Consider the following 25,893-nt stretch of genomic DNA (forward strand, 5'->3'; position numbering starts at 1 on the left):
TATCCGATAGAACGATTTTGTCATTCTCAGTTACAACAGACTCCAGCAGCTGTCAACTGTGGGAAGCAATCTAAACATGCCAAGCTTGGGCTGACTCATTGATGCGAGTGACTCACAACAACTGCCCAATGACAACACAGACTGATTGATACCATGCTATTCTTCCACTTATGTACCAACCCATTATCGCAAATAATACAACAATGCCCATGCACTCGTGCTCCACAACTTTCGTTTCTTTATAGTAACAAGATTCAAACGGATCTTCGTCATGTCTATCTTGATGTGTGTAGAGAAACACTGTCTTGTTGATACAATAAAAAGCATAGGTTGCAGCAATTCAGTTATTGCTGCTCATCCCTTCATAAGAGATGACATATATTTGACTACAAACAACCTATTACTTTCTTGAAGGAAGTGTTCTGAACAAAGATTCTATCATTATAGTCTAAGATATTCAAAGATATTGTAGGGCTGTTGACAGCCAAGATCTCTTACCGCGCTGAAATCCAGCAGGTCGCTGAGCTCCTTGTCTGTCCCCACTGTAGCCATTCTCTGCTGCTGTTCCTTAGTCCCTCACAGTCTCAGCAACTGACTAGGGAGAGGGGAGAGGACTGTCATTTTGTCAAGTCTGGATTAAGGTACAAATAGTTGAAATGGACAGAAGACAAGAATCTCAGTGACAAAAGTGTGAAGTCAAATCCTACTCGATTGATTCCTGTGTAAAAGGTACATTTTCTGCTTCATGATTCAAATCCACCCCCAAAAGATTGCCTATACCGACATCAATATTCCTCTTTACAAACAATTAACTTGATTGCAACCACTTGTTTTACTGTGTTGTTGGTTAGACCTCTATTTGAAATGGATACACCACATTACAATGTCCCTTGAACATCACTTCACATATGGGAGAGCATGTAGGAGGTGTTGTGATAAGAGACCTTCTCTGAGAACTGAAGACTCAAGTTTGCTCCCTGAGCAAACAAGGTGCTCCCATAAATAGGCTTTAGCCCAGTGGGCTAAAACGGTCTTTACGCGAAGGTGTATCTGGTCTGTTTGAAACCCAGTCGGCCACATTAAATGCATAGAGCAGAGTAACTCATTACATCATGATGTAAATATCATCAGCATTGAGTCATCGTAATGACACACACATCATTCAATGGTCTCCAAGTAGATAACATGGCACAAATATAGCATTTACATTTTAGTCGAATATAGCAGACGCCCCTATCCAAAGCAACTAACAGTTAGTGCATTCATCTTAGGTTAACCTAAGGTTAAAATAGCTATGTGGTTGTCCCACTTGGTTATCTAGCCTGCTAATTATTTCACTGCTACCAGGGTTATCCTCCCATTATTGAATTAGATGCTGTAAATATTTCCCATTCATTTAAGATTGTGGCCTGCAGATTTGTGCTACATAGCTCAATCTATAAAACAGGAATTCCTTTTGAGGTACAGAAACTGACAAACTTACACTCTGAGATGAGCTTCTACAGCACTGCTTCAATCATTGGGTAATACAGGTTGAGAGCCTTAATCCAAATCTAGTGTTACATTAATTCTGAGTTTTCCCTGTCCTAGCCCACATCAGACACACTAAGTGGAGTACAACTTCTGATTACACCACAAGGCCAATAGATGACTTTGTCCTCCCTGCTGGCTGCCTTGGCAACCTCAGAAACTAACCTGTTGGAAGATCATTTCTCACCAACAAGCCACAGCATCAAAGGCTATTACATTCGGTATGAAATGCCACACCAGTAACCCCAGATACTTAGGGGAAAAAACAAACCTAGTTATTTTCTGTTTCACAACCTTTTCCTGTTTGTACCTGATGAACACAACATAGGTCTGAAGTGCCTTCTCATAAACTTCAGAGTTTTCAGGGTAAATGTGACAAGACATCAAAAACTATGATTTGGGGGATCTATACAACAATTAATCCAAAGATTGACATCTGACATGTATCTAATAGAACAATTGAGAAATAAATAATCAGTTGGCATGTCCATGACATCTTGGCCTTACCTCCTTTATCTGCAAGTTCTACAAAGCAAACATTGGTGTCATATGAAGCTTGACCGCTTGCTCTGTAATATGAGTTGTATTTTGATTTAAAATAACAATTTTCAGAATATTGAAAAATAAACATGAATATTGAAAACACTATTTTTGATTCGGGCAAATTTTACATAATATACTTGATGGGAATATCAAAGTCCCAGAGTGGGATCTCTGCTACTTTTAGCATTATGATCCAGTTTGTAAGCATTACCAACAGGGTGAATGTGAAAATGGATTCAAAATGGTTGCCCTCTGCTGGTGATTTGCAGAATGTGCAATGATGCAGGTAAAAGGAGGGCTGTGATTGGTTACATTGCCTACTATGCCAATTTCTCTGTATAAAATGGGCAGTTACTTGAAAACTGGCAGAGACCTCACTCTGGAACTTTGATATGCCTGTAGAGTATATTATGTTCAACAATATATTAGGAAAATATACCAAATAAAGTAACTATTTTTTTCTATATGCATATTTATAAATGAATGTAAGAAAATTATTGAAATCAATATACAACACATATTTCAGAGCAAGTGTAGCAAAGCTTCATACGACACTAACTTGTGCCTTGTAGCACTTATAGAGAAACCATTATGGAGTCTTAGAGAGCTGGGAAAGGTCCAAATGTAACAACCTTCTGAGACCCTGACATTCATTTTTGTCATCTCTTATGGGACATGTGTTTTTGGTCCGTAACTCTAAGGCCATACATGCCGCTGCGTTAGGTTCTGCTGTATCTTTGAGATGACATTCTGAGCTTTTAATATAATAATAAACACCATTTAGCAGTGACTTTTATCCAAAGTGACTTAGTCATGCATGAATTTTTATTTAGCCTATGGGTAGTCCCAGGGATCGAACCCACTATCCTGATGTTACAAACATCATGCTCTATCAACTGAGCTACAGAGGACTACAATATAACGTGTTGGGGTGTCACCCTGATAAAACAAATAATATGGTTCTTCAAAATGGCTACCATCACAATTGGCACATTTGATGTAAATGTGCATAATTATGTAATTATATTTTTTGTGAGTTTGATATTGAAATTGTTTCTCATAAGTAAATATCTCAGGAACAGTTTGTTGAGTTTTCAGAGCAGTGTAATATTTTTATATTAAATAAGAGCTTGTTAATACATGTCCTCTGTAGTTGACATCAGGATGCGGCCAACTGTTTTTTATTTAATTTTTAAAAACCTACTGTCCCCATTTAGTTAAATGTTAGAAGTATCACATTTACTATTAGAGTCCTAATGGCCACTGCTCTTCTTTTGTCCTGGTTTGGTGAGGATTCACCCTGTAGTAACTTAAGGTTTAGGCTACCAAATCTGTGTTCCATAATCAACCTACACCATCATCGAAGTTATGAACAGCTCAGGCATTGACAAGCACTGGGTTCTGGTTGTGTGTGAATGGATTGATACATTTCAGACATATCAATAGAGCAAGAATGAGTGACCAATGTGTGCCTTCCCTCAGGCAGGCAGCAACTCATGGCCAAGGGCCAACACACAGTGAGGTGCAAAGAACATGAGGGGCCACATACAAAACTCAGTTTGGGCTCCTTATAAAATGTTTAACTGTTGGCAATGTTATCACAAATAGGGTATAGGTACCCTTCTAGGGACAGATCGAAATGTAGTGGGGGGAGAGGTGGTCCAAAATAGGGGAGGGCAGTGCGTTTTTTCCCTGGTTTACATTCACTCTCCAGCTCATATAATACAGCGGACACCTAAGCCCACGCATGCAATGCCCTGATACATTTACTACTCAAATCTCTGAAGCCGAAAGGTGAAGTGGACAATCATTTTTTTAGGAAAGTAGGCTATAAATCAAATGATACACATTGAAATACAATTAATAGTGTTTTTGGAAATGTGTTATAGGCTGTTAAGGACACATTAATATGACTCATTTGGCCAATATCCCTTGTTTATTGATGGCGCTGGCTGTGCCAGGTCAGAACTGAAAGCATACGGATGTCTGGTACATTTTTCAAATGTCCAGTAAATTAAAATATTCCCCGTCTTGCCGTCTGGTGCCAAATTTCCTATAACAGCACATTGTTTTTATGAAGAACCTGTCGCCAATTGGATGGAAACCTAGCTAGTGCACTAGTCCAGTGTCACTTTGATTATGCTGCACATCATGGTTCACCAGCAGCCGCAAGCATCTAAACAATAAGCTACCAGACAAACAAGCTTGTAGGAATTGTACTTCAACTCCCCCCTCATACTCATCTGGAGGTTGAGCATAATGTTTTATTCATCTCTGTAATTGTATTCATGTAAAAAAAAAAAAAAAATTGGGACCACAATTAAAATAAGTGTGACTTATTGTGCAATCCCGGTCACTTGAAAAAATCTTTGAAATCAATCCAAACTGTGCAGTGGCCAATTGATGAATAGAAAGAGATTGGTTACAAAACTCCAACATGTTTAATGACATTCAGAACTTGTCAAGCCAAGACTTCTATACTGAGTAAGCCTACAAGGATGGATGTATTTTCTGTTTGTCCAGAATGACAATCTATTTATTGGGATGTTGAAAAACCAAACCATAATATTGAAGCGCCCGATGTCTGTATGCTTTGTTTATTGGTTGTGTGGTGAATTGGCACAGAAACCTGTTGGCAGAAAACATAATTAGAAATATTACATCAACATATTCTGAAATCTTCATAGCTGATCATTTTCTACAGCCTGCTCTGATCGTAGTTTAATGAAACAGGCAGAGAGAGTGAGCCCGCCTGAGAACCCCCAACCTTCTGGCCCGTAGCCCCTGTGTGGTAGCGACTGCGCCACAAAAGTGGCAAAGTCGATATCCACGTTTATAAACACAGGTTTACTAGTAATTGTACAATTTTGTTGTAAACATTATTTTGAGGTAATGCTTATTTGGGGGGTCAATTTCACTGTACAAAAGGGACAGTAATGTGAAAATATTTTTGACATTGGGAGGGGCAACAAAAAAAAAAAAATTATGACACCTTGAGCTGGACCAGCCCTTCCCCTCCAGTAAAATGTCGATCTGTCCCTTAGAATAACAATCATTATGTTTTTAAGGGACATGACTATAGTATATGGAGCACACTGAAGCATGCATTTCTATTGAAGATGAATGTATTATGATCTCGTTGATGGGTTCAGAAAGTCAAGTTGCAACAGAATTAACAGTTGCCTGACATTTCTCTGGATGTCCCATTCCCAAATCTTCTGGCCCTCGACTTCGGAGAATGTAAATAGTTTTCTGCGGATTGTGACGGAATCCCCAGAGTGCAGGTTTTACCATAACAACGAACGCGTTATGTCAACACAGACTATTTCGTCAAATACGTGTTTTTTAGATGGGTGAGAAACCGGTTGTTAAGTAGCTTCGAATACACTTAAAACAAAGAGTCAGGCCCTGGCAAAGTTTGTGATGAAGGCTAGAACAAAGGAGTAAGCGTCGCTCTCTTTGGGTATCAAATTCAACGGACCTATGATGAAAAATCGAAGTAAGAATTTCAGAACCGTGCGTAAAATATTTTCACATGTTTTTTTTTTTTTATGTTCAAGGGGTTCAGCACGGGTGGGGGGGGATTTCCTGCCAAATGTGAAATAAACAGTGGAAAATATTGAGCACATAATTGGGAATTGAGATAAATTTGAACATTTACTTCATAATACACATAAGACGTACAACACCAAACAACCTATTTGACCCATACATTTGAGACAAGCGTACATTTCTGGGCGCAACTTTCCTCTGCACCACGAAGTTTCTCTAAATATCTAACAAAAGTTTGGAACCTTCGAAAACAAATTGTGGCTTGTTATTCAATAAAATATTAATACAGACAATGCAATAGTATCACTGCGAGAATTTTGCCGTTCGAACGGGCATGTTAGGTTACTTTTAAACTTTACAATGTTGCGCAAAGTGAACAAAGAAGTATTTTCCCACAAGGCTGCAAGTACTGCCTAACTGCTGCACGCTCGCTCCCGTTACCCAGGCCGGACAAAACTCAAGACCCCGCTTTCTCCGCCCGTGCTACTCACACAACTCAAAATTATTTGCTGAAGTTGCTCAATGCCCCTGCAAAACCGTAATATAACTCACAAATGTACGGCGTGTGATGAGGTATATTTACCTTTCAGTAACCTCTATTCAATTATGTGGCATCCAACGGGAAAAAATGAACGCCTGGAGTAGAGAGAAAAACATAAAGTTGGGGATAGATTCCCTCTCCGTACTCCGGACTGTAGACGAAGACCGAACGACGATATCGTGTGTTCTACCAAACCCTTGGTTCGTTATACAGTCCACGTCACGAAAATGAAACAATGTTTGCAAATAGATTCATAACTCTTGTGATATATCATGCGATTATTTTAGTTGCTACAATTGTAACCATTTCATCTTCCGAGTAGACATTTTAACAGCCTCCACATTGTCGGTTCCAAAAGAGTATCCCTCCGCGGCGTACGAGAACGTTAAATGACCAGCGGTGTCCTATTTCAAACGCCCTACAACCAGACACACATTTTTGATAACAATCCTGTAACAATTTTATATGGAGATCAACTCAAATATAGTACAGCATCAGTGTAATTGTCGATGCATTAAAATGTCAGATTTTTTTTTATCGCAAGCCATGAGAACTACGTTGATTTGCGGAAGGAGACCTCGGAAAACTGAAGAGTGACAGACCAGAAACCGTGCGAGATGGAATGATAAAAGGCTACCGCAGACGCACAACCAATGGTATGCCACAACAATCTGATTGACAGCAAGAAGGTCCAAATATATATCGACAGTATTCGGTGGGCCTGCCTCCAATGTTACCCCATCAAGTATCTGCCAAGGACAGCGTTTGATTAATGTTTTTAACAGCAACAACGGTGCATAAATGGATGCAGTTATTGATGAAGTCTATTATTCAACTTGAAAACTATTGCAAAATATACATCCTCATATTAGGTACAACAACAAGCAACACATATATATTTTTCCACGGGGCTTATACAATTCAGTCGAATAATTCTGTAAAAAAAAAAAACATAAACCTTAGGTAATGTTGGTGTTCAGATTAGTAGTCTCCTAATTAATTTAATCTATTATAGGCCTAATTTGATGTACAAACCTATCCTATCCTTTAGTGAAATATTATTGTGGAGGTAGGGACATAACATCTATGATATAAGATTACATGGATACAGATTGTAAACATTTAATTAACAATCATAATCTAGCCTACCAGTATTCTTATTTTCTTTTGCACAAAATTATTTGAGGAGGGAGATCAGGGTTAGGATTGCTGCTTTTCTTGTGTGTGTGTGTGTGTGTGTGTGTGTGTGTGTGTGTGTGTGTGTGTGTGTGTGTGTGTGTGTGTGTGTGTGTGTGTGTGTGTGTGTGTGTGTGTGTGTGTGTGTGTGTGTGAGAGAGAGAGCATGTGTGTGTGTGTGTGTGTGTGTGTCACAGAAAACAGCGTTCGACAAATGGCTCCACCTCGGTGGCGTGAAAGTGTGGTTGAAGGTTTTAAAAGTACAGACTGCAGCAGCATTTGGCTTTTACATCGACCCTTTGTGGAAACAGCTTGTGAGCTCAGGAGTCTTATGCATCAGCAGAGAAAAGAACACAGTATTTTTCCTTTCTGCAACCAAATCTTGACCTGACACACAGAGAGAGGACTAACCATGCCAAGTAGCCCTAGCTTATGACTTAGTAGACTCTGAGAGGTGAAGAATTAGTGGACAAGACCAGGGACCACAGTAAGACTGTATAGCGTGGGGGGTAGGGAAACTATATGGCCAGCAACATACTGTATACCATGTGTTATAAAGAACAGGAGGGAGGGAGGGAGAGAGTGAGCGTGCAACAGAGAGGGAGAAAAAGGGGAGACCACTTAAATTGACTATTTTTTTATGTGCCAAGGAGTTCATATCACAGGGAAAGGTGTTTAACAGTTCTATTACTGTGATGAGTTATTAATTAATATAGAATATTCTGGGCAATCATCCTCTATTTGGGATGAGGATGAAACTTTTGTGACTCACAATATTTCAATTTTAATATTTGTTCTTTGAAGTGTGTCATCACAACCTTTTTGACCCATAATTCTGACCCCATTTGTATCATTGAGATTTAAGTCACTATAAGCCCACGATGATAAACCCACTAATGGTGTTGGCCGTTGGCTTAAACCCAAGACCCCTGTCATTATTATTTGTGTCCATCAGTAGTCGAAGGAGTTAGAAGTTTGGATGATTGTAGTGTACCCTCCACAGCGGGAAGTAGTCCATAATTAATTGCCTGAATGAACCAAAGCTTCATCAGTTGAGGTGGGGTCGGGCACTAAGTAGCCTAACTAACAGCTGGGTCCGACATGAAGTGTGTATAGTATAGTGTGTGTGTTAAAAAAAGGAGAACGAGAGAGCCTGGTTTTTCCCTTTGGTTTGTAGAGGCAATGACATGTGATACAGACTCAGGACTCGGCACCTGGTCCTCGTGAAATGAGTCTTTTGGTGGTAAAACAAACAAACACAGCATGTGTCTGCGGCTCATATAGTGTGTATGTGTGTTTCAAGATAATATATATTTTTTTAAAGGTATTGAGTTGAACTGCAGTACCAGTCAGAGGTTTGGACACACCTACTCATTCAAGGGTTTTTCTTTATTTTTTACTATTTTCGACATTGTAGAATAATAGTGAACAGATCAAAACTATGAAATAACACATATGGAATCATGTAGAAATAAAAAAGTGTTAAACATCAAAATATATTTTAGATTCGTCAAAGTATACAACATGGAGTTGTGTTTTGGGTCATTGTCCTGTTGAAAAATAAATGATAGTTCCACTAAGCGCAAACCAGATGGGATGGTGTATTGCTGCAGAATGTTGTGGTAGCCATGATGGTTAAGTGGGCCTTGAATTCTAAATAAATCACTGACAGTGTCACCAGTAAAACACCCTCACACCATCACACCTCTTCCTCCATGCTTCATGGTGGGTACCACACACATAAAGATATCCTCCGTTCACCTACTCCGTCGCACAAAGACACAGCGGTTGACTTGTTTAACACTTTTTTTGGTTACTACATGATGCCATATGTGTTATTTCATAGTTTTGATGTCTTCACTATTATTTTACAATGTAGAAATGAGTAGGTGTGTCCAAACGTTTAACTGGTACTGTACATCTGATCCAGGCTTCACGAGAACCCAGAGCCTACCACACGTGTGGCTTCACAGACCCACAATGAGATGTTCACCTCGTTTCCTTTTATTTCTTTTCACCTTTATTTAACCAGGTAGGCTAGTTGAGAACAAGTTCTCATTTACAACTGCGACCTGGCCAAGACAACGCAAAGCAGTTCGACACATAAAACAACACAGAGTTGTTGTATGTAAACAAACATACAGTCAATAATACAGTAGAAAAAGTCTACAGTGTGTGCAAATGAGGTAAGATAAGGCAGGTAAGGCAATAAATAGGTCATAGTGGCAAAGTAATTACAATATAGTAATTAAACACTGGAGTGATAGATGTGCAGAAGATGAATGTGCAAGTAGAGATACTGAGGTGCAAAGGAGCAAAATAAATAAATAAATACAGTATGGGGATGAGGTAGTTGGATGGACTATTTATGGATGGGCTATGTACAGGTGCAGTGATCTGTGAGCTGCTCTGACAGCTGGTGCTTAAAGTTAGTGAGGGAGATATGAGTCTCCAGCTTCAGTATTTATGCAATTCGTTCCAGTCATTGGCAGTAGAGAACTGGAAGGAAAGGCGGCCAAAGGAGGAATTGGCTTTGGGGGTGACGAGTGAAATATACCTGCTGGAGCACGTGCTACGGGTGGGTGCTGCTATGGTGAATTGCCAGTGGATTTGGCGATGAGTATGAAGCGAGGGCCAGCCAACGAGAGCGTACAGGTCGCAGTGGTGGGTAGTATATGGGCCTTTGGTGACAAAACGGATGGCACTGTGATGGACTGCATCCAATTTGTTGAGTAGAGTGTTGGAGGCTATTTTATAAATGACATCAACGAAGTCGAATGGATCGGTAGGATAGTCAGTTTTACGAGGGTATGTTTGGCAGCATGAGTGAAGGATGCTTTGTTGCGAAATAGGAAGCCAATTCTAGATTTAATTTTGGATTGGAGATGCTTAATGTGAATCTGGAGGGAGAGTTTACAGTCTAACCAGACACATAGGTTTTTGTAGTTGTCCACATTTCCTAAGTCAGAACCGTCCAGAGTAGTGATGCTGGACGGGCGGGCAGGTGCGGGCAGGGATCGGTTGAAGAGCATGCATTTAGTTTTACTTGCATTTAAGAGCAGTTGGAGGCCACGGAAGGAGATTTCTGTGGCATTGAAGCTCATCTGGAGATTAGTTAACACAGTGTCCAAAGAAGGGCCAGAAGTATACAGAATGGTGTCGTCTGCGTAGAGGTGGATCAGAGAATCACCAGCAGCAAGAGCAACATCATTGATGTATACAGACCTGCTCTTTCCCCCCCTTACGTCCTGACTACTGTGTGGAAGTTGTAATGATCTGTATTGTTATGCTGATTCTAAGTTGATGTTATCGCTGTTATACATTTTCAGATATACTTGCCTCCCCATACAGCTATGAACAGTTAATGACAAAAGGTTACCATGTCCCAGATTTACTAGACTGTGGGAAGGTCTTACCACTTCTTCTGTAAAAACGTGAAAGATTGTTTTTATATAAGTAGAGCAATATTTGCACTGCAGCAACATTGTACTGTGGTATGGTTTACCTATAGGCCTACGCAAAGGTACGAAAAGCTATTTTGAGCGTGGAACCCCGTCTTCCTAACCCTAAAGCACCCTCTTCTCCACCTACGCTTTCACTGGGCTCCCTCTCTCTCCACTCACAACTCTCTTCTCTCCGTGGTAGGCCCCGGTGCAGCCACCCACGCATCAGGTACAGTGTGCACAACCTGGGGCTTCCTGAAACGTGACTATGGTTTCCTGTTTCCTGTAACAAAACACAAAATACTCCCAGTAGTGCAAATCTAGGACCAGCCCGTCATAATCACGGCTAGAATCAGTTATTATGAAAAACAAACCAAAAAACAAAGCTTAGATCAGTGCATAAGGGCAATTTAATTTTAAAGCAACACAATGACCTCTATCATGAGTTTTGTAAAGAGGTGTTGTTACCATAAGATCCAAGAGAACAACAGAGAGATAGAAAGAGAGATGGGTGGGGGGGTGAAGGCTAAGTAAGGAGAGAGTGATACAGTACATTGTGTGAGCGATGGGCAGGGAGGGAGAGAGAATTAGGTGTGTCAAGGGAGCACGGAAACAACAATAACAGCAGTGTGTCTGCCCATGTGTGAAGTTACTGCTTGCCAAAAATATCAAAATAACATCCTTCGTGCTCCACGACACATATGCTGCCACTGCAAACCCCCCTGCCTAGGGAACCTCACGTTCTCTTTTTCTCTCCCTCTCTATCTCAACGGGGGTCAAAAGCATCACCGTTAACCAGCATGCATCTCTCTTGCTCCCCGTGGCAAGCATGGCTAGCGTCACGCTGTGTGTTTGGTGATGATGTGCGTTAGTCACTGTTAAACAACAACCACACCCATCCCTCTCTGACAGAGACATTCTGTCATGACAATAAATCAAAGCATTAATCTACTTTTCATTCATCCATCTAAGCATTCATTCACTCATTCATGATGGACCCCCATTACCCTTTCCGGTTTACACAGAACGTGAATAGAGGTGCAATATACCTCTCTCTACTCTTCTCCATCTCTCTTTTCTCTCTTTTTTACTAGTCTTTTTCTCATCTCCCCCTCCCCCTTTCTTGCAGATTGGAATTCATTAGCAATCAAAGAGCCACTGACGAATGCAGGATCTTAATTACCCTCTCATTTGCATATTTGCATATTAATCACTGCAGACTTTGCTGTTTTACTGCCGCAGTGTCTTAGAGCCCCCCAAATCTCCCTCACAGCCCCCCACCTCTCCAAGTTCTAGACCTGCCCCCACCACACCCAAACGTGCATACACACACAAAGACATATACAAAAACCTGCACACACACACTGCTACAATCTGAGCTCTCGAAGCTTTAGACTTATCTCCTACAACCCCAACACAAGCATACACACCCACACACACACACACACACACACACACACACACACACACACACACACACACACACACACACACACACACACACACACACACACACACACACACACACCGGTGGAGGCTGGTGGGAGGAGCTATAGGAGGACAGCTCATTGTAATGGCTGGAATGGAATAAATGGAACAGTATCAAACACATCAAACATATGGAAACTTCATGTATGATTCTGTTCCATTTCAACCATTACAATGAGCCCGTCCTCCTATAGCTCCTCCCAGCAGCTTCCACTGACACACGCACAGAAGAATGCGAGAATGCAAACACGCACACACACACAACCAGAATATTATTAACGCAGCACATAGCTAAGGTAGGCTGTGGGGAATTTGTTGAACCTGACATGCCTTTGCTTCTCATGACTCTACTAAAGTGGCCTTTGAGGAAATATGATGAAGTTGTTCCTAGACCAGAGGTGTCAAACTAATTTTGCACTGGGGGCCACATTCGGTCTTCAACAAGGTCCAGGAGGTCCACACTGAAATGTTATATTTCCTCACCGTCAAAATGAACAAAAGATAATAATCTATCCATCATTTTTGGAATTTTCTATACTCCTTGACTGTTTAGCTTTCAATTCTGTGATTATCAGTGAGCTGGACAGTCAAGGAACTGTATATATGTAGGCTCATTAGCATTTCTACAGTTTCAATGTGGTTTTAGTGATTTTAAGGTATGAGTTAATGCCCCCTCAAAGTATAAATATGTATATATTTTTTATTCAAACCACCCACGGGCTGTATGTTTGACACCCCTGTTTTAGACACTAATCTAAGGTCAGATTTGCATTTTTCCCCTCTTGGGAAACTGGTCCTATATCTGTGCCTGAGGGGTAATTCTACCCTAAGCGCCTCTGACGATGCCTATGAATTTCTATACTGCCCCCTAGTGGTGGCATGAGTGTAATGCTTCCAGAAGAGCACAATAAGAGTCCCGTGTTCCGTTGTGACAACACATACCATTTATTGACAATTATGACTTACAAAGACAAAGCTTAGACGGTTTTGCCGTGGGACAAACCATTCCTAGTTTTTAAACGTTATTTAGAAGAAATACACAAAATGAACCAAAGAAAGCAGCGAAAGGCCCTTAACCCCCCCAGGATACAGAAATGCACTTATTTCAATGGCATATCCATACCCTGCTGTATGTGTGTGTGTATGTATATACAGTGGGGCAAAAAAGTATTTAGTCAGCCACCAATTGTGCAAGTTCTCCCACTTAAAAAGATGAGAGAGGCCTGTAATTTTCATCATAGGTACACTTCAACCTAGACAGACAAAATGAGAGAAAAAAAATCCAGAAAATCACATTGTAGGATTTTTAATGAATTTATTTGCAAATTATGGTGGAAAATAAGTATTTGGTCAATAACAAAAGTTTGTCTCAATACTTTGTTATATACCCTTTCTTGGCAACGACAGAGGTCAAACGTTTTCTGTAAGTCTTCACAAGGTTTTCACACACTGCATCACTGCTCTAGAGGAGATCTGCATGGAGGAATGGGCCAAAATACCAGCAAGTCTGTCATAGTTGAAGTGTACCTATGATGAAAATTACAGGCCTCTCTCATCTTTTTAAGTGGGAGAACTTGTACAATTGGTGGCTGACTAAATACTTTTTTGCCCCACTATATATATATATATATAGTACCAAAAGTTTGGACACCTACTTATTCAAGTTTTTTTTTGTATTTTTACTATTTTCTACATAATAGTGAAGACATCAAAACTATGAAATAACATATATGGAATCATGTAGTAACCATAAAAGTGGTAAACAAATCAAAATGTATTTTATATTTGAGATCCTTCAAAGTAACCACCCTTTGCCTCGATGACAGCATTGCACACTCTTGGCATTCTCTCAACCAGCTTCATGAGGTCGTCACCAGAAAGCATTTCAACTAACAGGTGTGCCTTGTTAAGTTACTTTGTTGAATTTCTTTCCTTCTTAATGCATTTGAGCCAATCAGTTGTGGTGTGACAAGGTAGGTGTGGTATACAGAAGATGGTATTTTACCAAATAGGGCCAAGTCCATATTAGGGCAAGAACAACTGAAATAAGCAAAGATAAACAACAGTCTATTATTACTTTAAGATATGAAGGTCAGTCAATCCAGAACATTAAGGACTTTGAAAGTTTCTTCAAGTTCAGATGCAAAAACCATCAAGCACTATAATGAAACTGGCTCTCATGAGGACCGCCACAGGAAAGGAAGACCCAGAGTTACCTCTGCTGCAGAGGATAAATTCATTTGTTACCTGCCTCAGATTGCAGCCCAAATAAATGCTTCACAGAGTTCAAGTAACAGACATCTCAAATTCAACCATTCAGAGGAGACTGCGTGAATCAGGCCTTCATGGTCAAATTGCTGCAAAGAAACCACTGCTAAATGACACCAATAAGAAGAGACTTGCTTGGGCCAAGAAACACAAACAATGGACATTAGTCCGGTGGAAATCTGTCCTTTGGTCTGATGAGTCAAAATTAGAGATTTCTGGTTCCGACCGCCATGTCTTTGTGAGACGCAGAGTAGGTGAAAGGATGATCTCTGCATGTCTAGTTCCCAACGTGAAGCAGGGAGGAGGTGTGATAGTGCCTTGCTGGTGACACTGTGATTTATTTAGAATTCAAGGCACACAGCATGGCTACCTCAGCATTCTGCAGCGATTCTCCATTCCATCTGGTTTGTGCTTAGTGGAACTATCATTTGTTTTCAAGAGGACAATGACCCAACGCACATCCAGGCTGTGTAAGGGCTATTTAACCAAGGAGAGTAATGGAGTGCTGCCTCAGATGACCTGGCCTCCACAATCACCCGACCACAAACCAATTGAGATGGTTTGGGATGAGTTGGACCGCAGAGTGAAGGAAATGCAGGCAATAAGTGCTCAGCATATGTGGGAACTCCTTCAAGACTGTTGGAAAAGCATTCCTCCCGAAGCTGGTTGAGAGAATGCCAAGAGCGTGCAAAGCAGTCAAGGCAAAGGGTGGCTACTTTGAAGATAGTTTGATTTGTTTAACACTTTTTTCATTACTACATGATTCCATATTGTGTTATTTCATGAATGACTAGATGTGTCCAACATTTCAACTGGTACTGTATATTATGATATAAAGATAGAATTTACTCTGGTTAAAGTGTGTTCATTCCCCAACACAGGTCAGCCATGAATCTCTCCTATAGACAAAGGGATGGAGGGAGTCTGGCCAGGACACAGACACTAGCGCTGCATCTCAATAGTCTAAATGGCTTCCTCTTTCACCGACAATAGGGTTGCATCCCTGTAATTTAAGTGGCATCTTTTTCTAGTCTCCTTTCCTTGCCTTAAACTTCACCGATGTAAAATAATTGGACAGGTGAAAGCAAAACATGGGCAGCAGATATTCTCAATTGTGTTTTCACCTATCCTGGCTTTCAGAACAGTGCAGATGAAGGAGACTAAACTACTTTAGACTTGTAGTCTGGACCTCAGAGCAGCATTGTTGATCTTAAACGCTACCCTGGTCGAAAGACATGATTAGTGCAGTATTTCAGTATCATCATGGACACAAACACTACACTCATAACCATCTGCCAAAAGAAAATAAACTAATGTATGCATATATGCTTTACATATCTGAATCCACATACACCAAGACATGTGTAGACATACTCATATGTTAAGATATATACATCTACATCAGTGGAGACTGCAAAGGAGAGGACGGCTCATAATAAGGGCTGGAACAGAGTAAATGTGGAATCCATGTGTTTGATACTATTCCACTCCAGCCATTACCACCAACCTCCTGTGATGTACATCAACTCCTAGTCATGATTGTTATAATACCAATTGCCTGGCATGAAGACCAATGTCACACTGTAGCTGTGGGCAATGATGTTGAGGTTACTGTTCCTGCAGTGATTGACGTTGAGGTTACTGTTCCCACCGAGTGAATCGTAATTGAAAAGCTAAATAAATAAGATACACAAAAGAATATCTTCTTGAAACAGATGAAATGTAGATGTTGATCATACTCAGGAAACAGAAATAGGTCTTGCTCAACTTTCCGGATTTCCTGACTTGGGGGGGGCATATTTCTGCATAACCTCTCTGCTCAAAAGGCTTCCAATGTTAAAGCAACCCAAAACAAGAAAAGGAGTTTAGGGGAAGTTGTAGCAGGTAGATAGACATGTCAAAACCCAAACATTTGGTGCCAACATGGTGACCTGTGAAGACTGTTAACTCACACAGAGCTCGGCTAGGAAGCATGTGTACATTAAGCTTCTGACCAGAGCAATCTTTCACTTTATAAATGATGTCTGCTCTTCCTGGAGAATGAAGCTCCTCGATGACATCCCGTTGATACTGTAGATTACAACATCCAGACAACAAGGGGATGGCGATGCAGGCTTATGTTACAGTATGATAGCTGAATCTGACAATGAGGGGTTGGCCCAACCCAATCAGTGAAGCAATCCTGATTACAGTTGTAACTGAGGGTTTGTTTCTGACATGGTTAGTAGTGCTGAGCGATTAGTGCTTTGAGGTCGGTTCAGTTATTCATTTTGATGTTTGAAAAATTTAATGCACGCTGAAATAAGGATTCACAATGATTTTAGAGGGTTTTTTAATAGAAATTCCAAAGTCTAAAATAGTGAACATTCAATTGCCAAAACCTTGAAAATATTCCATTGTCTGTCAGGTCCACATTGGGTAGACATCAATAGAAAGGGTCAATTCCAATAAAATAAAACATTTTAGTTGTGTATATTACTTAGTTTTTATCTGATTACTTGACTTTAAGGAATGAAAAATAATAGTAATCATCTCTGCTCTGGCAGTAGCAGTCCGCCAGGTCATCTAATGTTATTTATGTGCTCCCTATACTCTACTGGTTTTAGTCATCCTATTTAGCTAGCCTGCCTATGTTGCCTATACTGGAGAGCTGTCTGCTGAAAACATTTGACTAGTTCTTCAAAGTAGATAACTAACAGCGTCTGTCCCTCTCGTCATTGTGTTGTGTACATTCCTCTCTCATGATGCAGCCAGTGTGTACATAACCTAGCAGGCGTGAAAGTGTATCTGTACAGAGATCTGTATTTAATGTTGAGATGCTCATGTCACCGTCCGAATAACAGGAATCATCCCAAAGGCGTGAAGGCAGGTGACAAGCTTAGGTCCAAAATAAGCCCAAAGAAACGCATTGGGCTTATTTTGGACATATTTTGGCGAGTGACGCCTCTCGCTTCGCCACTTCCTCCCTGATACGTCTCTGTCCGAGACGGAAAAACAGAAAACAGACGGATTAAGGTCATTGTAGTTAATTACCACGTTTCTGCGTTGAACTAGGTTTAATATTATCTCAATGAAAACTACAACTCCCTTCAGCCCAGCATCCCACATACTGTAGTTCTTGACTTGATTTCTCGTGAGAAACAGTGATTTGAGCTCACAAAAAAAAAGGAGCGTCAATTAGTTGTTTTATAACAAAAACATTTTTTTTACGAAATGTTTGTTAATCGCTCAGCACTAATGGTTAGAGAAGAGTGACTGAATGGAGGCTTTAGGGCCAGTTCATACTTGGATCACCTGAAGGAGGAGAGGTGGCTGACAATAAAAGTGTGTGTGTGTGAGAGAGAGATATATAGATATATATATATATATATATATATATGCTGCATGTCTATGTGTGCCCATTAGTCTGTATGTGTTCAGGCCGCTGCATGTCTGTTTGAGTGTGTGCTTAGTCTGCAGTGCGTGTGGGAGTGCTGGGTTGGTTCAGCCCCATGGTTTTACAGAGCCAGCCAGCGAAGTCCATCTCCTCTACCTCAGATCGCTTGATAAAAGTGTGGTTCTGAAACAAACACAAGAGACACATGGCTCAGTACAGAGATACATCTGTGATTCAGCTAAACATAGACATGATCGATATGTCACAGTACATCTCTTTAGTTATTATAACCATTAGCTATGCAGCCAACAGCAAGCGACTGGAATCCAATATGGCTCGCTTTTCTGTCAAAGGGCTAGCCTTTCTCTCTTCAGTCCAAAGGCTAACACTCACCATCAGCATCTTCAAGTCCGCCCGGTCTGCTGGGTTCTTGATGAGACTGAGGAAGCACAAGAAAGTCCCAGTAATTTCATTTTTTTTTTTTTTTAAATCTGAGATAGTGAGATCTTCTTGAACTGCAAGGTTGGTTAAGGGCTTGTTAGTAAGCATTTCACGGTAAAGTCTACACTTGCTGTATTCAGCGCATGTGGCAAATAAAGTTGGATTTGATCTAATTATTAAACCAAGGCATTGTATTCATAAATCATTCATACTGAAGGGAACTCACCATCTGGTCACAAAGTCCTGGAAATCAGATGTGAATACTCCATGAGGCAGCTTGGGGGGAGGCTGTAACAAAAATCATGATCAATAACGAGCCCATCTATACACCATGCCATGGCTATAACAGTAGTTTGGTCATGTTCTATTCTAGCTTCCATTCCATGACAATCATTTGCATTCTTCTATCTATATATGGCCATGGGGGGGTAATCCTCAGCAGTGTTCACCTCGTTGACGATGTAGTCCAGCAGCTCAAAGATGGCCATTGCAGGACCGTGGCCTGATTAACAGTAAAACATTATTGAGATCAGTACAAATATGTAAATGATCGCTATCTGCGAAAGAGGCTGTGGGTGTGTGTGTGTGTTCTGACCGCTGGCAGGTCTGCCCCCGGGGGGTCTGGGTCGGGGAGAGGTGCTGCTGTGCATTTCTCCCTCGGTCCCGTCCATGATGGGTCGGCCAAAGATGGCCTCCAGCTCCTTGGCGTCAGGCGGGGGGATGGGATACCGGCCGATAGACAGCTCCACCAGAGACAGTCCCATGCTCCACACATCAGACTGGACAGAGTAGTGAGTGCCCTGCAATCTCTCCGGCTGTTGGTTAGAGACAGAGATAGATGGCTTACACACACACGTACTCTCTCACACAAATACACAAGCAAACAGAATCAGGGGTACTCACCGACATGTAGGAACGTGTTCCCACGAAGGAGTTGGCCATGGAGTCTATCAGCTGGCCGCTCACCCCGAAGTCACAGAGCTTGATCTCCCCACGAGAGTTGACCAGGATATTAGAGGGCTTTACGTCTGGGGGACAGGAGGGTACATTAGACTTGGCAGGCATATTGCTAAAAACACACAGGCACAGAAGAAACGCAGTGAAAAATAGATCTACCTATACACTGTACGTAAATTCAAATGCATAGCATCAATGTGTACCTCTGTGCATGATCTGGTGTTTCTCTCGTAGATACGCTAACCCTCTTAGAACCTGTGAAGATGTGAAAATGTTGCCGTTTTTGTCCAGTTTCAAGAGGACACTTGGAATTGTCACACACTATATCTATCCTTTGGGAAACAATAGACATGCATTACTATCTTCATATGTAGCTAGCTATGGTTTGTTGTAGGGGTGTGCCGACATGGCCGTATTCGTAGTTGCCAGTTGTATCAGATGATACTGATGATCGAAAAGTGTTTTAATTTGCCCAAATAGATGTTGGCAAAATACCTCCCTGCACATTCTCACTGCAAGAAAAAGCTGCAGTTTAGGAGCAGCGCACGGAGGGGTGTGTCTGTTTCCTCAATTTGCAGCGGGCAGCCTAGTTAGCTGTCATTCAGTCAGAATGAACATCAGCATTTCATATTTTCTCACCTACCTTCGCTCCGCTTGTTAGATATTACGCACATTGATAAACAACGTCCTCACCATGTGATTTATCATATTAACAGGCAGCAACAATAGAAATGATCGGACTGAAAACATGCGAGGAAAACTGATCAGGTGAAATTATGAAGCGAGTGGATGGATAAATAGACTATCCAATCAGAGCAGCAAGTTCAACGTAAAGCCCACCCTTCTCTTAACATACATGCAAACTAGCCAGTTGAATTACTTAGACCATGTAGAACCTTGCACAACTGAATGACATGAGAAAGATGCCGTCACCTGAAAATTAACACCCATCACGGATAATTACAAAAAAAGTACTCTGATCATAATGGCATCAAAAATATTGCCCATATCCGTTACGATACTCGTTTTGTCCAACTACTAGGCACACACCTAGTTAAATAAAGGTTAAATAAAAATAATAAAAACACCCCTAGTTTGATGATACTCACAGCGATGCTGACTTTCCCCAGGATCTCCTCAGGGATCCTCCTGGCCTCTTTCAGCACCTGGTCCAGAGAGCCCCCATCCTGCAGGAAGAGAGGAGAGCCACTCAGTCACAACAACCTGACATAAACACTTCACAGTATGACAAGGTCTGAGTCTACCTGCATTAGGTGGGGGCGTATGCCTTATGACTAACGTGACATGGTGTGATGAAAGAAACATACAGGAACTCAAATCCTTCTGTTCACCTGATTTAGAATTCCTCACAATCAAATGTAGACCGCATTATCTACCAAGAGAATTCTCTTCGATTATAATCACAGCCGTATATATCCCCCCCCAAGCAGACACATCGATGGCTCTGAACGAACTTTATTTAACTTTCTGCAAACTGGAAACGATTTATCCGGAGGCTGCATTCATTGTAGCTGGGGATTTTAACAAGGCTAATCTGAAAACAAGACTCCCTAAATTTTATCAGCATATCGATTGCGTAACCAGGGGTGGAAAGACCCTGGATCATTGTTACTCTAACTTCCGCGACGCATATAAGGCCCTGCCCCGCCCCCCTTTCGGAAAAGCTGACCACGACTCCATTTTGTTCCCTGCCTACAGACAGAAACTAAAACAAGAAGCTCCCACGCTGAGGTCTGTCCAACGCTGGTCTGACCAAGCTGACTCCACACTCCAAGACTGCTTCCATCACGTGGACTGGGAGATGTTTCGTATTGCGTCAGACAACAACATTGGCGAATACGCTGATTCGGTGTGCGAGTTCATTAGAACGTGCGTTGAAGATGTCGTTCCCATAGCAACGATTAAAACATTCCCAAACCAGAAACCGTGGATTGATGGCAGCATTCGTGTGAAACTGAAGGCGCGAACCACTGCTTTTAATCAGGGCAAGGTGTCTGGTAACATGACTGAATACAAACAGTGCAGCTATTCCCTCCGCAAGGCTATCAAACAAGCTAAGCGCCAGTACAGAGACAAAGTAGAATCTCAATTCAACGGCTCAGACACAAGAGGCATGTGGCAGGGTCTACAGTCAATCACGGACTACAGGAAGAAACACAGCCCAGTCACGGACCAGGATGTCTTGCTCCCAGGCAGACTAAATAACTTTTTGCCCGCTTTGAGGACAATACAGTGCCACTGACACGGCCTGCAACGAAAACATGCGGTCTCTCCTTCACTGCAGCCGAAGTGAGTAAGACATTTAAACGTGTTAACCCTCGCAAGGCTGCAGGCCCAGACGGCATCCCCAGCCGCGCCCTCAGAGCATGCGCAGACCAGCTGGCCGGTGTGTTTACGGACATATTCAATCAATCCCTATACCAGTCTGCTGTTCCCACATGCTTCAAGAGGGCCACCATTGTTCCTGTTCCCAAGAAAGCTAAGGTAACTGAGCTAAACGACTACCGCCCGTAGCACTCACATCCGTCATCATGAAGTGCTTTGAGAGACTAGTCAAGGACCATATCACCTCCACCCTACCTGACACCCTAGACCCACTCCAATTTGCTTACCGCCCAAATAGGTCCACAGACGATGCAATCTCAACCACACTGCACACTGCCCTAACCCATCTGGACAAGAGGAATACCTATGTGAGAATGCTGTTCATCGACTACAGCTCGGCATTCAACACCATAGTACCCTCCAAGCTCGTCATCAAGCTCGAGACCCTGGGTCTCGACCCCGCCCTGTGCAACTGGGTACTGGACTTCCTGACGGGCCGCCCCCAGGTGGTGAGGGTAGGCAACAACATCTCCTCCCCGCTGATCCTCAACACTGGGGCCCCACAAGGGTGCGTTCTGAGCCTTCTCCTGTACTCCCTGTTCACCCACGACTGCGTGGCCACGCACGCCTCCAACTCAATCATCAAGTTTGCGGACGACACAACAGTGGTAGGCTTGATTACCAACAACGACGAGACGGCCTACAGGGAGGAGGTGAGGGCCCTCGGAGTGTGGTGTCAGGAAAATAACCTCACACTCAACGTCAACAAAACTAAGGAGATGATTGTGGACTTCAGGAAACAGCAGAGGGAACACCCCCCCATCCACATCGATGGAACAGTAGTGGAGAGGGTAGCAAGTTTTAAGTTCCTCGGCATACACATCACAGACAAACTGAATTGGTCCACTCACACAGACAGCATCGTGAAGAAGGCGCAGCAGCGCCTCTTCAACCTCAGGAGGCTGAAGAAATTCGGCTTGTCACCAAAAGCACTCATAAACTTCTACAGATGCACAATCGAGAGCATCCTGGTGGGCTGTATCACCGCCTGGTATGGCAACTGCACTGCCCTCAACCGTAAGGCTCTCCAGAGGGTAGTGAGGTCTGCACAACGCATCACCGGGGGCAAACTACCTGCCCTCCAGGACACCTACACCACCCGATGCTACAGGAAGGCCATAAAGATCATCAAGGACATCAACCACCCGAGCCACTGCCTGTTCACCCCGCTGTCATCCAGAAGGCGAGGTCAGTACAGGTGCATCAAAGCTGGGACCGAGAGACTGAAAAACAGCTTCTATCTCAAGGCCATCAGACTGTTAAACAGCCACCACTAACATTGAGTGGCTGCTGCCAACACACTGACACTGACACTGACTCAACTCCAGCCACTTTAATAATGGGAATTGATGGGAAATGTTGTAAATATATATCACTAGCCACTTTAAACAATGCTACCTTATATAATGTTACTTACCCTACATTATTCATCTCATATGCATACGTAGATACTGTACTCTATATCATCGACTGCATCCTTATGTAATACATGTATCACTAGCCACTTTAACTATGCCACTTGGTTTACATACTCATCTCATATGTATATACTGTACTCGATATTATCTACTGTATCTTGCCTATGCTGCTCTGTACCATCACTCATTCATATATCCTTATGTACATATTCTTTATCCCCTTACACTGTGTATAAGACAGTAGTTTTTTGGAATTGTTAGTTAGATTACTTGTTCGTTATTACTGCATTGTCGGAACTAGAAGCACAAGCATTTCGCTACACTCGCATTAACATCTGCTAACCATGTGTATGTGACAAATAAAATTTGATTTGATTTGATTTACAACTTTACTATCTCAACCCTATTCCCCAAAATTATTGAACATGCTCTTGAAAGACACCCTCTCTCACCCCCACCATTTACCATGTGTTCCATGCAGATGCTGATCTCTCCATCGCTGTAGAAGGACCCGTAGAAACTAACGATGTAGGGAGAATTACACTCATGTAGCAACTGAGGGAGACCGAGAGAGGTGGGTTTAAACACATAAGGAATACTCTTGTTTAAGAATTGATTTGGTTTAAACATGATATTGATAATGCTAAATTAAATAACAAAAGCAGCACCTGTAGCTCTCTGATGATCTGGTTCCTGATGGCTGGCTTGATCTCCAGATGGATCAGCTGAGGGAGGATGAATGCAATACATACACACCAAAAATCAATGTGTCTTTGTCTCATCACTAATGGCCATAAGTACGCTGGTTTTGCTGGTTCAAAATGGCCACCTTAATTGTTTTACTACCTTTACAGTAATATGTGCCTAGTCTTTTCTCGTGAACAATTATTACTGGATCACATCATAGGCAATAAAATCTTTTTTTTTTTTTAAATGTACAATTGATCCTTTTTACCCCCCATGGAGCAAATTAGGGTTAAAAGCCTTGCTCAAAAGGCACATCAACCGATTTGTTTTTACCTAGTTTGTGCCTAGTCTGAAATCAACCCCTAACTGCTTCCCACCTGAAATGATCAGACAAGTTTGATCAATATGGTGACATATAAACCGTTAGAAAGTGCCCTCAGGCAAATATCCCATCAATCGGCTCACACCCACCCAATCCTTCCTGATCTAAGAAAAGGGTCTGGGGGTTGCTTTCAGACTGGCAACAGCATTCACACCACTTACCTTTCTGGCCATGACGAGGCCTGAGGGTTTGTGGCACACCTTGTTGACCACGCCTCCGTTGCCGACACCCAACTCACAAATGCGGTGGAAGTCATCGTCTTTCAGTTCGCCCACCTTGGCCTTCTGGGTAAGGAAATTCTCCAGGCGCTTCTTCTGCTGCTCGTCCAGATCCAACTCCTCCAACTTCTTCTGTAGGGCTTCCAAGTTAGCACTGAGAGCGAAGGAGTAGGGAGAATTGGAGGTGAATTCTCATATGAAAGTAGAGGTTGACTTGAATTTGAGTTTAACAGTAGCCAGCTGGCTAAGGAGTTACACTTACTCAGAGGCAGCTGCGATGGTTGTGGAGGTGGACAATCCTCCCTCACCAGCAGTGGGAGTGATGTTAAGGCGCACTGGTCTTTTTTTGGGGGCCATGTTTCGTTTTAGAGAATAACTTGCTAGATACCAGCGTTGAGTCTCTTGACCTCAACTTGCTGTGTCGCCAGAAGAGTGACTGAATGTTGTTGGCAGATCCAAAATGCCCCAGGCCTGCCTAGCCAATTAGCTCTCAAACTAGTCTGTGCATCTATCGAATCAACAGGAGTGACAACTAGGTATTTTAGACCAGACTAGCTTACTAACGGTAGATGGCTGGATATGTTAGCTATGACTAGTTAGCTATAGTCAGTCACAGGAGGCAATAGCTAACGTTAGCAATAAACTGACTAGCAAGCTAACATTATGGAAACAAATAATTAGTTAGCTAGTAAGACACGTATGTTAAATTAATCACTTTACCTTCAAGTTGGGGTAAAGAATGAATCAACACAGCTAACTGTAGATAGCTAGTTACACAAGCAAAGGTTGGACCACAGCCATCACCACATTCCATACCAATAATGACGTTAATGCTTTAGCTAGGTATCCGTGCTAGCCATTCAAGCTAACAATCCCACTGTCCTTGCTTGTTGCTCCACTATCGTCTTCGCCCGTCTAGGCCTGGCAGAAACTTCAAAAGGAGCGGACCGTTGGGGCCAACAAGTTATTCGTGTCCTGAGATGTGAACCACAGACTGCACACAACGTCCCAGGATAAGAGTGGGGGTAGCGGCTAAGTTTGGCCCTCTTCGTGGTACTATCAGATGCTATTTGGTCCAGGAAGACAAAGAAAGTCTCGCGAGAAAACTTGTCTTTGCCGACGTTATGGCACACCTTTACACCTGGTGGTATGCAAAGATTTATATAGAAAACTGATAGGGGGCGCTGTGCTGAAGCCACCGTGCCTTCATCTTGGCACTCCCCCACTGTTGTAAAAAATATTTTGTATTAATGTCTACATTCGTCTTTGCCACATTTATTCGATTAGACATCTTAATGCATACGTTTAAATTATTCGAGATAAACATACAAATACACACCAAAAAAATGTAAAGCATATTTCCTTAAAGTATAACTTTGAGATTGCTAATGTTACTGTCCCCACTACAACAACAACAAATACTTAAATACATATAATTTTGTCCTTGAAACATTTAATTGAAATACT

At 42.0% G+C, this 25,893-nt stretch overlaps 2 protein-coding genes across 9 annotated transcripts in view; both read right to left on the minus strand.

Moving 5' to 3' along the window:
• Nucleotides 1-6,679, minus strand: part of tcf3a (transcription factor 3a) — a 36,981-nt gene extending 30,302 nt beyond the window's left edge. For 2 of the 8 annotated variants that reach the window (XM_042328981.1, XM_042328976.1), the window contains exons 1-2: nucleotides 6,209-6,672; nucleotides 499-595 (exon numbers count right to left, since the gene is read on the minus strand). In XM_042328981.1, the coding sequence (XP_042184915.1) occupies nucleotides 499-552 (54 nt within the window). In that variant the 5' untranslated portion in view covers nucleotides 553-595; nucleotides 6,209-6,672. Of the gene's footprint in view, nucleotides 1-498; nucleotides 596-4,634; nucleotides 4,703-6,208 lie in introns of all 8 variants that reach the window. The other 6 variants (XM_042328977.1, XM_042328983.1, XM_042328980.1 and 3 more) reach the window with 6 other exon arrangements.
• A 10,177-nt stretch (nucleotides 6,680-16,856) lies between these two features.
• Nucleotides 16,857-25,571, minus strand: map2k2b (mitogen-activated protein kinase kinase 2b). Its single transcript, XM_042328984.1, has 12 exons — nucleotides 24,689-25,571; nucleotides 24,370-24,580; nucleotides 23,808-23,864; nucleotides 23,605-23,694; nucleotides 20,425-20,502; nucleotides 19,519-19,570; nucleotides 19,262-19,386; nucleotides 18,954-19,173; nucleotides 18,808-18,860; nucleotides 18,585-18,646; nucleotides 18,311-18,356; nucleotides 16,857-18,100 (listed from the first exon to the last, which is right to left on the minus strand). Exons 1-12 carry the CDS (start codon nucleotides 24,781-24,783, stop codon nucleotides 17,990-17,992), a joined length of 1,200 nt encoding a protein of 399 aa, XP_042184918.1. The 5' UTR covers nucleotides 24,784-25,571; the 3' UTR covers nucleotides 16,857-17,989.
• Between the last annotated feature and the right edge of the window lie 322 nt (nucleotides 25,572-25,893).

This window comes from Oncorhynchus tshawytscha, linkage group LG10, assembly GCF_018296145.1.
Source record: "Oncorhynchus tshawytscha isolate Ot180627B linkage group LG10, Otsh_v2.0, whole genome shotgun sequence".
NCBI classification, from domain to species: domain Eukaryota; kingdom Metazoa; phylum Chordata; class Actinopteri; order Salmoniformes; family Salmonidae; genus Oncorhynchus; species Oncorhynchus tshawytscha.